The sequence below is a fragment of the Solanum verrucosum genome, unplaced genomic scaffold, assembly GCF_900185275.1.
Source record: "Solanum verrucosum unplaced genomic scaffold, falcon-dt-bn FXZP01000260.1, whole genome shotgun sequence".
Lineage (NCBI taxonomy): Eukaryota > Viridiplantae > Streptophyta > Magnoliopsida > Solanales > Solanaceae > Solanum > Solanum verrucosum.
This window is the reverse complement of record NW_026019972.1, coordinates 907894-923172: the sequence shown is the minus strand read 5'-3', so window position 1 is coordinate 923172 and position 15279 is coordinate 907894. Positions and strand designations below refer to the sequence as shown.

The following is a 15279-nucleotide window of genomic DNA, read 5'->3' as shown; positions in this document are numbered from 1 at the left end:
TGCATAAATGACGTGTTAGCTTCTTCAGTTCCATGTTAGCAATATCTGGCAGCATCTGAATTAACCTCTAATTCTGTAATAAAAAATTCAAAAGCAGTTTAAAATTTAGAGCAGTTTAAATTAAGAGCAGTTCTGTAACTTCCTACTAACTTTTGGAAAAAACTATTTCTCAAATCACGTACCATGTACCTATATATAGATACCATTTGTTTCAAACTAAACATGTTTCTGTCAACTTTCAAAATTACAAAATATGGCTTTGCAATATAACACAATATTTGAAATTACCAATAACTCAATGAACTGGAATTTAAAAGTTCATATTATTCGTTTCTGGACAGTGCCCAATAAATACAAGCCTGATATTCCGTATATTATGGAGTTGATTTTGCAAGATGAAAAGGTATGATTTAATTCAAATTTGTGTTTTTAATGCTATTCTCTAATTCTATTATACATTTAATATTAATGATTATACAAAATTTTGTTTTCATATAGAGTGATCGAATACATGCATCTATTGATAAGTTCACAATAAAGTATTTTAGAGATAAGATTTATGATCATGGTTTATATCAGATGAAATATTATGTGATAGCGCCTTATCACTCGAAATTTAAATCAAATTCTCATAAACACAAGCTTACATTCACTCAGAATACTATTGTGACTGAAAGTGAAGATTCATCTTTTTATATGGATGTTTTTAAGCTACGCACTTTTGAAGAAGTGGAAATTCAACACAAGATCGACGAGAATCAACTAATTGGTAAATAATAATATTATTATATAATTCTTTTCATTATACTGTAAATATTATAACTAAGAATTTCATAATTTTTTAAGAGTTGTTGGGCATGTTGTCTCATATGAACCAATTCAATTGTCAAAGCAAGGAGACAACAATAGCTCTTTCATGAATATTGTTGTAGAAGATGAGCAGTAAGTATTATTAAACAATTTACATTTAGAGGTATGAATTTTAAAGTTTTTATTTTGTTAAACTATTGTTTATCATTATTACAAATATATTTATCTAACTTAATAAATCTTTTAAATTATTTTACAAATACATATTATATTCGTAGTTGTTGACCAAACTATGGATTAATGCAGATCTACCACAATCTTCGGATTTTAAAAACAAGTTTGACAACTCATCTGTATGAATAAGTACTCCAAATGAATTAAAATTAACAAATTATATAACTACTATTTTATGATAAATTTACAGGTTAATTGCATCAGGTGAATATGAGAAGGTTTCATAAACAAGTTCACAACAACATATTTCAATTACTGAGGAGTTGTCTACAGGAATGGTCTCTTTTAAATTTATTAGGGATTTCCTTCATTGCACTGAAGTGAGTTGTATATATTATATTACTAATTATAATCTATATTTTTTATAGTACATATAATTGTCTAAACATTATGATTTAACTCGCAGGAGTCTAGCTATTGGATTGGTGTAAAGATTGTTTGTTTGGAACTTGGTCACAGATGGTCATACTTGACTTGCAATAAGTGTATCACAAAGGTTGATCCTTTGGGAGACAAATATTATTGCGTAAAATGCAATGCTGAAGTTATATCTGTTATTCACAGGTTGGAGCAAACAATATAGATTTTTAAAATTTAACTAAAATTTATAGAACACTCTATTTTATACACTTTAGGTATCGACTTCAAATTCATGTTACTGATGAAACTGTATATATATCATTATTGTTGTGGAATAAAGAGGTTCTACAATTAATTGGAAAGACTACCAAGGAGTTGACGGCAGGATTTATAGGAGGTGCTGACATGGGTTATCCAATAGAACTTGATTCTTTGATTGAGAAAAGGCTCATGTTTAAAGTCCATATTAAGGATTCAAACATTAACAAGAATGATAATGTTTACAAAGTAGTAAAGTTCATTGATGATGGAGATGCTGACATGGGTTATCCAATAGAACTTGATTCTTTGATTGAGAAAAGGCTCATGTTTAAAGTCCATATTAAGGATTCAAACATTAACAAGAATGATAATGTTTACAAAGTAGTAAAGTTCATTGATGATGAAGCATTACTAAAGGAATATTGTCATCCTTCTCTTATACACAATTTGAATGTAAGTGCCTATATTATTAAAATTTAACTCTAATTGTCATATAAATAAATTAACTATAATTTTTGAAACAGGAGGCAACTCTTGATTGTGGACAGAGCTATGACAAAGATAAACTAATTGAGGTATATAATTTAATTCAACCTTCGTTTTTTAAACTTTTCAGATTTTAAAACATAGTTTGTTATTTTACATTATGTGTATAAGTATTCAACACACATAAATTACTAAATTATGTATGTATTTAAATTATTTTCAGACACCTATCAAAATAGATTGTGCTTCTTCACAAAATGAAGATGTGATTGATTTGACTAGAAAGTTATATCCCAATAGTGGCAAACATGTTGGAGTTCGACCAACACATTCAAATTATGAGGGATTAAATGTCAAACTACCCAGTAACAAGTTATGCAAAGTTATAAAGAAGGAGAAGAAGACATAAGTTTTACCGAATGGGAAATAGGCTTTAATTATTTAAGTTAGTTTATTTTAGAATATTAAACTATCCAATTAACTTTGTTTTATAAATATTTATAATAATTATAATATTTAAAAATATTTTAAATATATTAATATTGTTAACTCTTTTATTGACAATGGCAGATAATACAGATGATACTTGAGTTGTTGAATTTGAAGAATTGGTAGCAAGAGTTTGAAAAAATGGAGGGGGATAATACACTTATGCATATGGTGAACAATTTCACACTTAAGTAATTGAGTGTGCTTTGAATATAGTATCAGACTTTTCCATTATATGAAATGGAACCGTCTGTTGACATTATCTTTTTATAAACTAGACTATATATGTGCAATGGAGAGCTTGGTTCTAGATACTTTTTAAACTTTACATTTAATCTTGCTAGCTATCATGTAACAAGTATTTAAAGGAGTTCATATATGCTTTCAGATATTTCAAAGAAGCAGCACATTAAATAGACTCCAATAAGTTTAAACAAGTAAACACACAATTATTTACGTTATGTTAATTTAGTAAACTGAATTATAATCTATCAAGCATATGAATTAGATCAGTAAGCTCATCATCTGAAGCATGCATCATTATATAGGTATAAGCACATTGAAACTACAAAAAATATCAATATAAATAAGATTAAAATATAGAGGTTGGTGTAAAAAGAAACAAATTGAGCGGAAAATAAAATAGCTTAACTACATATTTGTAGATGTAAGACATCTTTTCGAATTTTAAACAAATAATCATTTCCCTGCTTCCTCAAGAAGCAATAATTCATCACAATCTACTCTAACAACATGGTTAAACATAAAAATAAAAGCAAAGATAGAGATCTAACCTGACATTGCAAAGAACATAAAAACGGATACGACCACAGAATAAACTCTCAATCACCAAGCAAAATAACAAAATTTGCATTAACATAAGCTTATCACAACTATGTTATAGCATGCATGTACTAATTAAATTAAATTTAAAATATAATACCTTAGTTGATCACCCAAATAGAGTAACATCGAGGCAAAATAGAGTTGAAGAAGACATCACCTGATAAATTTTAAAAAATTAACTCCACGACAAGAAGTTAATGCATGCTAATACTCTTCAATCGAAGTTCTTATTACAATTCAATAAAATGAAGAAAAAAATGAACTCACCATTTCACGAAACATACGATTGTTGACAGAACGACTCTAGATCTAAATACAATTTCAATCAAAATCTTATTTCCTGTGTGATACCTGCTTGAACAAAGTCTTTCTTAGGCTTTGTTCTAATTTGAATGTTCGAATGTTGAAATGAGAATTCTTTTTACCAAAGTTATGTTGATGAGATTCAAATTAGAGATTTCGTTCTTCCAAGAAACTTTACAAGAAAAAATTAACAATTACAAAGAACCCAATTGAGAAAGGGTAACAGAAGAATATAAAGAAAACAAAGGAACACTTACAGTAATATGAAAAGGCACACATGAGCTTAGAGATGACGGATCTAGCTCTGACCGGTGACGATCTAAACAGGAAGTTCACTTTCCTAATCTCAAAAATCATATTCCATTGGTGCATGTTTGGTCTCCTTCCACAATTTAGATAGATCCATATTTTTTAAGTTTTCATTTTTTTTTTCTTATTTTCTACTACCTGACGTTTTTCTCCAACTTTTTGTTTCCATTTTTTGTTATTCAATAAATTGGCCCATGGCCATTTTGTTTAATTAAAAATAAAGAAAGAAAGATGGAAATATTGAAATGTGTGCATACATTGAAGTCTTACTATACTATCAAGGCACGCTAATCAATATACCTAAAAAGTTGTATTCTTTTATAGTACTTCCTCTATTTTATACCTCCTTCGTCAACTTTTAATTATCATATTTAATTTTTCAAAAGTCAATTTGATCAATTTTCAAAGTAAAATAAGATTACATTAATTCGATATTTTAAGAAAAATATTTGTATATTCCAAAACTATACAAAAAGTACTACAAATAGCCATATATGCATATTAATATGATAAAAAAATATATCGTAAATTGTTAGTCAAAGTTCTTATGTTTTACTCTAAAAAAAGAACATGACAATTAAAAGTGGACAGATGGAGTATTTGTGTATTATTATACTAAATATAATTGTTGCATATTAATTTATCATTATACTAAATATAATTAATTTATATTAATTGATCACCTTACTAAGTCAATAAAACTTTAATAACTTTTTTTACTACTCTTGCAATTGATTTTATTTTTGAAAGTATTCATATTTGTTTGTATAATTCACAAGAAGTATTTTAAGGTGTGCATTAGAAAAATCATCTTCTTATTTGTGTTTTTTAAGCACCGTAAAAAATTAATAGTGATCAACTAATATGAGACGAAAGGAGTATTTCACGTACACAATACTTTATTAAATATTATTTTATATTATATATTAATATAAGTGGCTTATGTTTATTATGAAAATTATAAAAACATTACTGTTGGGACCACAAAACAACTTTATATTGTGATTAAAATAATTTTAAAATATTATATAATGTTTTTCATTTAATTTTTTGTTTATTTAATTTTTGTTGATATTTATATTTCATATAAAATATAACTCAATATATGTTTTTTTTTCATCTAAATATATCCGCGCAACGCGCGGGTACGTATACTAGTAAGTTAAATAATAAAGTATAGGTTTGTATTAATAATGAATGTAAACATTTTTACGATTACTAGTTGTGTGCATATTGAAAGTTGTGAAATTAATATCCCAAAACATTTATATTTATTTGTAATATAAAGCTTAGATATTTATTTTCATTCAATCATTTCGTGTGGGCTATATTACATACTCGTACATTCAATGTACTAATGTTATTCTACTTACATCTTTTTATGATGAAGATATAGGTTTTTAGGATCATTAATCGGTGCTTCGTTGAGATCACTTTGCACTTCCCATTTGAGAGTCTTGGTGATTCCTCCTTGCATTTCGGTAGGCTCCATTTTTCATTTTAGTATTTACTTTGGGGCTTTGAGGGTCTTATCCCAACGTCCATGTTGAACTTAGAGGCTTCATAGATAGCTAGAGTTGAGTTGTTTCAGAAATTCTTTCTTCAAATTCTTAGAGAATAATAAATTTTGCTAAAATGAGCATTTGTGTCAAGTTGAGTTGTATTTTTATCTTACAAGCTTTTAATTTGATTGAGTCAAATTTCCTGCTAATTAGTCAGTCAAACCAATGATTCTCTTGAGAGCCAGCAATAGGTCTCAAATTTTGGCCACGTCTAGGGTGTAGTCTCGGTGCATGACAATAACACCTGATCCACTAGTACAAACTCACACACAGTGGTTGAAACACGAAACAGCACTGCCAAGGGCTCCTAACTCATATGCAACCAAGAAGCCAAATGCACATATACATATGAAAAAATAGAGTCTCGATCAAATAAAGTCCAGCCGAGCTAATGGCATAAAAAAATTGTACCTATTATGTAACACCCCAGATTCGAGAAAGACCAAAATGAATAATTTTTTTCAAAACTTGTAGGTGCCATCGACGAAGGCAAAACCACAACCTGTAGTTTAGGCCACGGACCGTAGGTATGGTCCGTGGTTGGCCACCCATAACCCCAGGAAAAATCATGACCCACGGCAGGACCTACGGACCGTAAATGGACCACGGTCCGTTGATCGTGATCCCCACACCAAGTCTCAAACGCCAACCGACGCCTTGTCAGGACGGACCATCAGTCAGTCAAAGGTCCATGGGTCAGGGCTCGTCGATGGTCTCATCGGCTGTTAAGTCAGGGTCATTTTTGTATTTTACCCTACGCATTGGACATTTAAACTACGTCGTTTTACACCAAAACTAAGTCATTTTACACCAAAACTAAGTCGTTTTACTCAGTTTAAGCCTAATAATCTAGTCAGAACTTAACCAAAACCTTTATTCAACTAAATTCATCAAAATTAAAGCCAAAAAGAAGAGAAAAGTCACCAACTTCTCAAGAACAAGAAAAAGGTTTTCTTCAAGTTTCAACTCTGAAATCGAAGGATTTCTCTGTAGATTCCATCACCAGGTATGTAGTAGGTTCCTTTCATCCACTAGGTCCCTAGAATTCAGTCAGTTCCTTGATTCTCCATATGTTGTTTAGACCTAGGGTTTCTAATTCCTTGGATATTTGTTGTGATTTAGTTGTTGTAGTATCCTAAACTTAATAGTATGTTTTATTGGGACTTTGTATAATTCTTTGTATAAAACTCAGAACCCTAGTTTTTGTAGATTCTCTTAGTTCATGAATTACACTTGCTAGGTCAGTTAAACAGATGCTTCAAATTTCAAATGTTACATTATCAGTATATAAATATTGCATTTTCAGTTAGCATGTCTGTATTTTGAGTTACTCAATATTTTAGTTAAATTCCAGTCATAGACATATTCAGTTGGGAGTAGACTTAGCATCGAGTTGGACTAGGGTTCAGTGTACCCTCATAGTCCCAGAACTACGTGCCCCCATACGATTATAAGTCCCCTCTGTAGGGCATCAGATTTAGTGATCAGGCCAGTCATTCTTTTACACGCCTGGCAAGGTATATTGGGTCCTCTCGATGGGACGTATACATCGGACTCCAAGTTTATCTCACGTGGTTTTATGGCAATTAATAGTAACTCCCACAGTGAGACTCTTAGTGCATTTGACCATATTTTCAATACATACTTCAGTATTCAGTTCAACATGTTATTTTCATGATTAGCACTTGGGCATTGCATTCAGTTTAGCTTTCGAGTTATGTTTCAGTACTTACATTCTTACACAATTATGTCATTGCTCAATTATACTTTGTTCAGCTTTTGTATATAGATTTTTTCATCTTAGTATTTTCCTCTTGCATGCTCAGTACATTCCATGTACTGACGCATACTCTGCGCTGCATCCTTTCATGATATAGGTTCAGGTACTAAGCATTCAGACCACGCTTAGATCGATTCTCGGTCAGCATTCAGTAGTGTCAGTGGTGAGTCCTCATATTCTGAGGACAATAGACATGCTTTCATTTTAGTCTTTACATTTTAGTTTCAGTTTTTTTAGAGTTAGTTGGGGGCATGTCCCAGCAACTCAACTCAGTTAGAAGTTTTTCACACATAGTAGTAGAATCAGCTTCAATTGTGAGTTTAATCATTCAGTTGTTATTAAACTCTTAGTATGGTTTATACATTCAGACTAGTTGGGCATTCCCCATTTTTCAAGTTACTTATTGTTTTAGCTTCCGCATAATGTTTTTTTGTCAATTATCTTCAATATGCTTATGATATGCCAAACACAGGAATATCTTGGGGTCACTCGTAATCCTAGGTCCCGTGTTACGTCAAGAGGGTAGCCTTGGGGCGTGACAAACTTGATATCAGAGCCTTAGGTTCAAGAGTCTTAGGATGTCTGAAAGCCATACTAAGTAGAGTTTTTTTCATGGGTGTGAAGTGCACAACATCTATGAGAGGGAGGCTACGAAGTGTTTTAAGAAACACTTCAATTTCTTTGTTATTCTTATCGTGTGAGGGTATGATCCAATTTCTCCTTTCTAATTCATCGTTATGTGTTTCAGATCATGCCTCCTTGTAGAGCTAATGCACGGAATGCTAACGCACGCAATGCTAACACAATTCCTCCAGTCCCAAATCATGAGGTTACGAATGTAGAATTTCAGAGGGCGATTCAACTCTTAGCTCAAAGTGTGGAAGATCAGAACATCAGCAAGCCACAGTTCCTTCTAACAGTAATGGGGGATCAGCTGGAGCTAGGGCTTGAGATTTTGTTCGAATGAATCAGCTGAGTATCTAGGTTCGAAGGTTGGTGAGGACCCACAGAACTTCATTGATGAGGTTAAGAAAATTCTTGGAGTAATGCAAACGACTGGAACTGAGAGTGTTGAGTTGGCATACTACCAACTTAAGGATGTGGCTCATATCTAGTTCACTCAGTGGAAAGAAAATAGGGGTGCAGATGCAGCTCCTATGACTTGGGATTGTTTTATCGGTACTTTCCTAGACAGGTTCTTCCCAAGAAATCTAAGAGAAGCTAAGGTACAAGAGTTTATGAACTTGAAGCAGGGTTCAATGTCGGTCTAAGATTATGGGCTTAAGTTTACCCTGCTCTCTAGGTATGCTCCACACATGGTTGCTGATTCAAGGGCACAAATGAGTAAGTTTTTGTTTGGGGTATTCAATCTAGTGAAGACTGAGTGCAGGAATGCTATGCTTTTAGGAGATATGGATATCTCCGAACTAATGACTCATGCTCAGCAGGTTGAGGGAGATAAGCTTAGGGAATTGCCTAAGAATAATAAAAAGGCCATAACAGGAAACTATAAATACTCACAACAAAAGTCGGACGATGGGAATTGCTCACAGTTTCAGCAGAGGTCTACATCCCAGCACCTTCATCAGCTAGTGCCCCATCCTCTAGGTTTCAATTGGATCAGAAAGGTAGGGCATCAGGCTGTAGGTCTCACAGGAATGCTTCAGGTAACAGGACTTACCCAACTTTTCCACATTGTAGTAAGAACCATCCGGAAGAGTGTCTTGTAGACAAGGAAGGGTGTTTTGGGTGTGGTCAATCTGGCCATAGGTTGAAGGATTGCCCCTCTTCCAGGTAAGGGCAAGTAGGCAACAACAATACGTCTCAGTCTACAGCACCAGTAGGTCATCCAACGCAGCAAGGTACTTCATCTGGTACAAGTAGCGGTCAGCGCCAGAACAGGTTGTATGCTCTTCAGGCAAGCCAGGACCATGAAGATTCTCCTGATATAGTCACTGGTACGTTACGAGTCTTTTATTTGGATGTTTATACATTGTTAGATCCAGGGGCTACCATATCTTTTGTAACTCCCTATATAGCAGAAAACTTTGGTGTCAATCCAAAAACTCTTTCAGAACCCTTCTCAGTCTCTACTCCAGTTAATGACCTAGTTATAGCTAGACAAGTATACATGAATTACTCTATCACGGTCACTTAGAAAGTCACCTCAGCAGATCTTGTAGAGTTAGAAATTGTAGATTTTGATATCATTCTAGGCATGGTTTGGCTACATTCCTTTTATGCCTCAGTCGATTGTAGAACTAGGGTCGTTCGGTTTCAGTTTCCAAATGAGCCAGTCTTAGAGTGGAAAGGTAGTAGCTCAGTGCCTATGGGTCGATTCAACTCTTACCTTAAGGCCAGAAAAATAATTTCCAAAGGGTATGTCTATCATCTTGTTCGGGTTAAGGATTCAAACTCCAAAACCCCAACTCTTGAGTCAGTCCCAATAGTAAATGAGTTTCCAGAAGTGTTCCTAGAAGATCTTACCGAAATTCCTCCCGAAAGGGAAATCAACTTCCGAATAGATCCCATCCCAGATACCTAGCCCATTTTGATTCCTCCTTATAGAATGGCTCCAGCCGAGCTTAAGGAATTGAAAGAGCAATTGAAAGACCTTTTAAATAAGGGCTTCATCAGTCCTAATATCTCTCCATGGGGTGCATGCATTGTTCGTGAAAAGGATAGTTGGTTCTATCAGAATGTGCATTGATTATGGATAGTTGAACAAAGTCACAATTAAGAATAAGTATCCCATCCCCAGGATTGATGACTTCTTCGACCAACTTCAGCGTGCTAGCTACTTTTCTAAGATAGATCTCAGATCTGGCTATCATTAGCTCAGAGTCAGAGATAGTGACATTTCGAAAACAACTTTTAGAACTCGGTATGGTCATTATGAATTTGTGGTTATGTCTTTTGGATTAACAAATACTCCTGCAACTTTCATAGACTTAATGAACAGGGTGTACAAATAATATTTGAACTTTTTTTTCATTGTCTTTATTGATGATATCCTCATTTATTCTCGGAGTGAGGAGGAGCATAAGACTCATCAGAGAGTCGTTCTGCAAACTCTCAAACATCGCCAGCTAGTCACTAAGCTCAACAAATATGAATTCTGGTTAGAGTCTGTTACTTTCCTTGGTCATGTGGTATCCAGTGAAGGGATTCGGGTGGATTCTAAGAAATTGGAGGCAGTACAGCAGTGGCACAGACCCACCTCTCCAACATACATCAGAAGTTTCTTGGGTTTGGCCGGTTATTACAAAAGATTTGTTGAAGGATTTTCATCCATAGCTTCCCTATTTACCAAGTTGACTCAGAAGGTCAAATTTCAGTGGTCAGATGAGTGTGAGAAATGTTTCTTAGAACTGAAGACTAGGTTGACTACAACTCCGGCCTTGTCTCTACCAGATGGTTCAGACGGCTATGTGCTGATGCAGCGAGGTAAGGTCATAGCTTCTTCTAGACAGCTTAAGGTTCATGAGAAGATCTACCCGACTCATGACCTCGAACTTGCAGCCGTAGTATTTACCCTAAAGATTTGGAGACACTATTGTATGGCATTCATGTTGATGTATTCACAGATCATAAGAGCCTCAAGTATGTGTTCACCCAGAAAGAGTTGATTCTTCATCAGAGGCGATGGCTTGAATTCCTCAAGGACTATGACATGAATGTGCTTTACCATCCGAGCAAGGCCAATGTAGTGGCTGATGCTCTCAGCATGTCGTCTATGGGTAGTGTACCACATGTTGAGGAAGAAAGAAAAGAGCTAGCCAAAGATGTTCACCAACTTGCTCGCTTAGGAATTTTCCTTACAAACACATCACATAGTGGGGTGATAGTTCATAATGGATCAGAATCTCATTGATAGCAGAGGTTAAGGAAAAATAGAATAGTGATCCTATATTACTTTAGTTGAAAGGTGCAGTTCATCAGTATAAAGTTGAGGTTTTCTCCCAAGGAGGATATGGTGTACTTCGTTACCAGGGTCTCTTATGTGTTCCTCATGTGGGTGAGTTAAAGCAGCAAATCCTTACAGAAGCTTATAACTCAAGGTATTCCATTCATCCAGTTCCACTAAGATGTACCGTGATCTACGGGAAGTCTTTTGGTGGAACAACATGAAGAGGGACATAACAAGTTTTGTGGCTAAGTGTCCTAATTGTCAACATGTGAAGGTAGAACATCAGAAACCAGGAGGTATGACTCAGGAGATAAACATTCCTATATGGAAGTGGGAAGTGATAAATATGGATTTCATTACTCGAAGACATCATGACTTCATTTGGGTGATAGTGGACAGAGTTACTAAGTTTGCTCACTTCTTTGTTTTCAAGACTACAGATTCAACGGAGGACTACGCCAAACTCTACATCCATGAGATAGTCAGGTTGCATGGGGTTCCCTTGTCTATCATCTCAGATAGAGGTCCTCAATTTACCTCTCATTTCTGGAAATCGTTTCAGAAATGTCTTGGTACCCAGGTAAATCTCAGTACAACATTTCATCCATAGAGGGATGGTCAGGCAGAGCGTGCCATTCAGACCTTAGAGGATATGTTGAGATATTGTATGATCGATTTCAAGGGTGGTTGGGATGACCACCTACCTCTCATAGAGTTTTCCTATAATAATAGCTTTCATTCCAGTATTCAGATGGCCTCGTATGAGGCACTATAGGGGCGTAGATACAGGTCCCCAATTAGTTGGCTTGAAGTGGGTGAAGCAGCCTTGATAGGGCCAGATTCGGTTCATGAAGCTATGGAAAAGGTTCAGCACATCAGGGATAGACTTAAGACAACTCAGAGTCATCATACTCCCTATGCAGATGTGAGGAGAAGGGACTTAGAGTTTGAAATTGATGATTGGGTCTTTCTAAAGGTGTCACCTATGAAAGGGGCGATGAGATTTGGTAAGAAAGGGAAGCTCAATGCAGGTCCTTACAAAATCCTAAAAAGGGTTGGTAATGTGGATTATGAGTAAGAGTTGATAGCAGAACTAGCAGCAGTTCATCCAGTCTTTCACATTTCCTTGTTGAAGAAGTGTGTGTGTGATCCGACATCAATAGTACCATTAGAGAGTGTGGTTGTGAAGGATAGTCTCACTTATGAAGAGGTGCCAATAGAGACTCTTGACTGACAGTTTCGTAGATTGAGAAATAAAGAGGTCGCTTCAGTGAAGGTTTTCTGGAGGAGTCGGTCCGTAGAGGCTCACTTGGAAAGCAAAAGCAACCATGAAGTCCAAGTATCCTCACCTCTTTCCTTCCGATTCTGTTTCAGCTTGAGGTAATAGTTCCTCTCCAGTCTTTCAGTTTACACTTGCGTAAATTCAGTCTCAGCATCTTGTTCCCTCAGTTATTCTTGTATTTCAGCATATTTGTATGTTTTTGGAACTCAGTTCAGTTAGATATCAGTTTCTAGTACTTAGTGGTAGAGGTAATGTAATACCCCAGATTCAAAAAAGACTAAAATGCAAAAAAAAAAATCAGAACTTGCAGGTGCCACAGACCGAGTCCAAACTGCAGCCCGTGGTTTTGGCCACAGACTGTAGGTATGGTCTGTGGTTGGTCACCCAGAACCCCAGGAAAATCATGACCAATGGTAGGACCTATGGACCGTAGGTGGTACCACGGTCTATGGTCCATGGTCCATGGATCGTGATCCCCATCACCAAGTCTCAGAGGCCAACCGATGCTCTGCCAGGACGGACCGTCGATCAATCCATGGTCCGTCGGTCAGGGATCGTCGATGGTCTCGTCAGCTGTTAAGTCAAGGTCATTTTTGTTTTTTCCCCTATGCATTGAACATTTAAACAACATCGTTTTACACCTAAACTACGTCATTTTACTCAATTTATACCTAATAATCTAGTCAGAACCTAACCAAAACCTTTATTCACCTAAATTCATCGAAATTAGAGCCAAAAAGATGAGTAAAGTTAACCAGCCTCTCAAGAACAAGTAGAAGGTTTTCTTCAAGTTTCAGCCCCGAAATCGAAAGATTTCTTCGTAGATTTTGTCACCAGGTATGTAGGATTTCACTAGTACGTTGCTTTAATCCCTAGGTCCCTAGAATTCAGTCAGTTCCTTGATTCTCCATATGTTGTTTAGACCTAGGGTTTCTAAATCCTAGGATATTTGTTGTGATTTAGTTGTTGTAGTATCCAAAATCAAAATAGTATGTTTTCTTGGGACTTCGTATAATTCCTTGTATAAAACTAAGAACCCTAGTTTGTGTAGATTCTCTTAGTTCATGTATTACACTTGCTAGGTCAGTTAAATAGATAATCATGCTTTAGATTTCAAATGTCACATATCAGTATATAAATGTTGCATTTTCAGATAGCATGTCAGTATTTTGAGCTACTCAGTATTTTAGTTATATTTCAATCATATACATATTCAGTTGGGAGTAGAATTAGCATCGAGTTGGACTAGGGTTCGGCGTACACTCATAGTCGCAGAACTACGTACCACCAGAGGATTATAAGTCCCCTCTATTGGGCATCAGATTTAGTGATCACGACAGTCATGCCTTTATACCTCTGGCAAAGTATATTGGGTCCTCTCGATGCAGTGTATACATCGTACTCCACGTTTAGCTTGCGTGGTTTTATATCGATTAATAGTAGCTCCCACAGTCAGACTCTTAAAGCATTTGACCAGGTTTTCAGTACATACTTCAGTATTCAGTTCAGCAGGTTATTTTCATGATTAGAACTTGATCATTACATTCAGTTTAGCTTTTCAGTTATGTTTCAGTACTGACATTCTAATTCAGTTATGTCATTGCTCAATTATGTTTTGTTTAGCTTTTGTATATAGATTTGTTCAGCTTAGTAACTATCCTGGATGCTCAGTACATTCCAAGTATTGGCGCATACTCTGCGCTAAATCTTTTCATGATGTAGGTTCAGGTACTCAGCATTCAGACCACACTTAGATCGATTCTCGATCAGCATTCAGCAGCGTCAGTGGTGAGTCCTCATATTCTGAGGACAATAGACATGCATTAATTTTAGTCTTTCAATTTCAGTTTCAGTTTTGTTAGAGTTACCTATGGGGAATATTCTAGCAACTCAACTCAGTTAGAGGCTTTTAGACATAGTAGTAGAATCAGCTTCAATTGTGAGTTTTCAGTTGTTATTAAATTCTTAATATGGTTTACACATTAAGACTAGTTGGGTGTTCCCCATTTTTCAAGTTACTTATTATTTTAGCTTCCGCATAGTATTGTTTTATAAGTTATCTTCAGTATGCTTATGATATGCCAGACACAGGGTTAGCTTTGGGTCACTTGTGATCCTAGGTCTAGGGGTAGCCTCAAGGCGTGACATATTATAACAACTGTTGCTGCCTCATGCTCCGCCCTCCTAGAGTTGCATACAGATAGGCCTTTCCGCCTCTACCTTGAGCATCAATCATATCTCTAGACTTGCCTCCCCAGGGTCCACGCCATGTTTCTTGATAACCGCCTCACCGTTCCTTACCTTAGGCACCACCTGTCATGCCCCAAGCATACCCCTGGACGTGACTGCACTCGAGAACCATGGTTGGCAATGAGTGAACCCTTGGCCTGGCTAAATACCAGCGGAAGACTTACTCAATAATAGAAATCTCAAAACAAGCTCAACTCATAAGATATCATAAATAAAATAGTTTACTCAGTACTCAAATGAGCATAAGTGTTCACCTCACAGTCTTTAAAATATCAACAAGGGAATGAGAAAAAAAATACTATTCAACTACTATAGTCTATCTATGAAGCCTTTAAATGACAAAATGGAAGTCGGGATAAGACCCACGACATCCTAACAAAACTTTAAAGTAAATGGA

General features: G+C 35.5%; 1 protein-coding gene across 1 annotated transcript; it reads left to right on the top strand.

Moving 5' to 3' along the window:
- The first annotated feature begins 253 nt into the window (after positions 1-253).
- On the top strand, positions 254-8407 carry LOC125817218 (uncharacterized). The gene is made up of 6 exons (XM_049496766.1): positions 254-403; positions 1451-1608; positions 1680-2118; positions 2190-2240; positions 7538-7603; positions 8189-8407. The coding sequence occupies exons 1-6, from the start codon at positions 254-256 to the stop codon at positions 8405-8407; spliced, it is 1083 nt and encodes a 360-aa protein (XP_049352723.1).
- The last annotated feature ends 6872 nt before the right edge of the window (positions 8408-15279 follow it).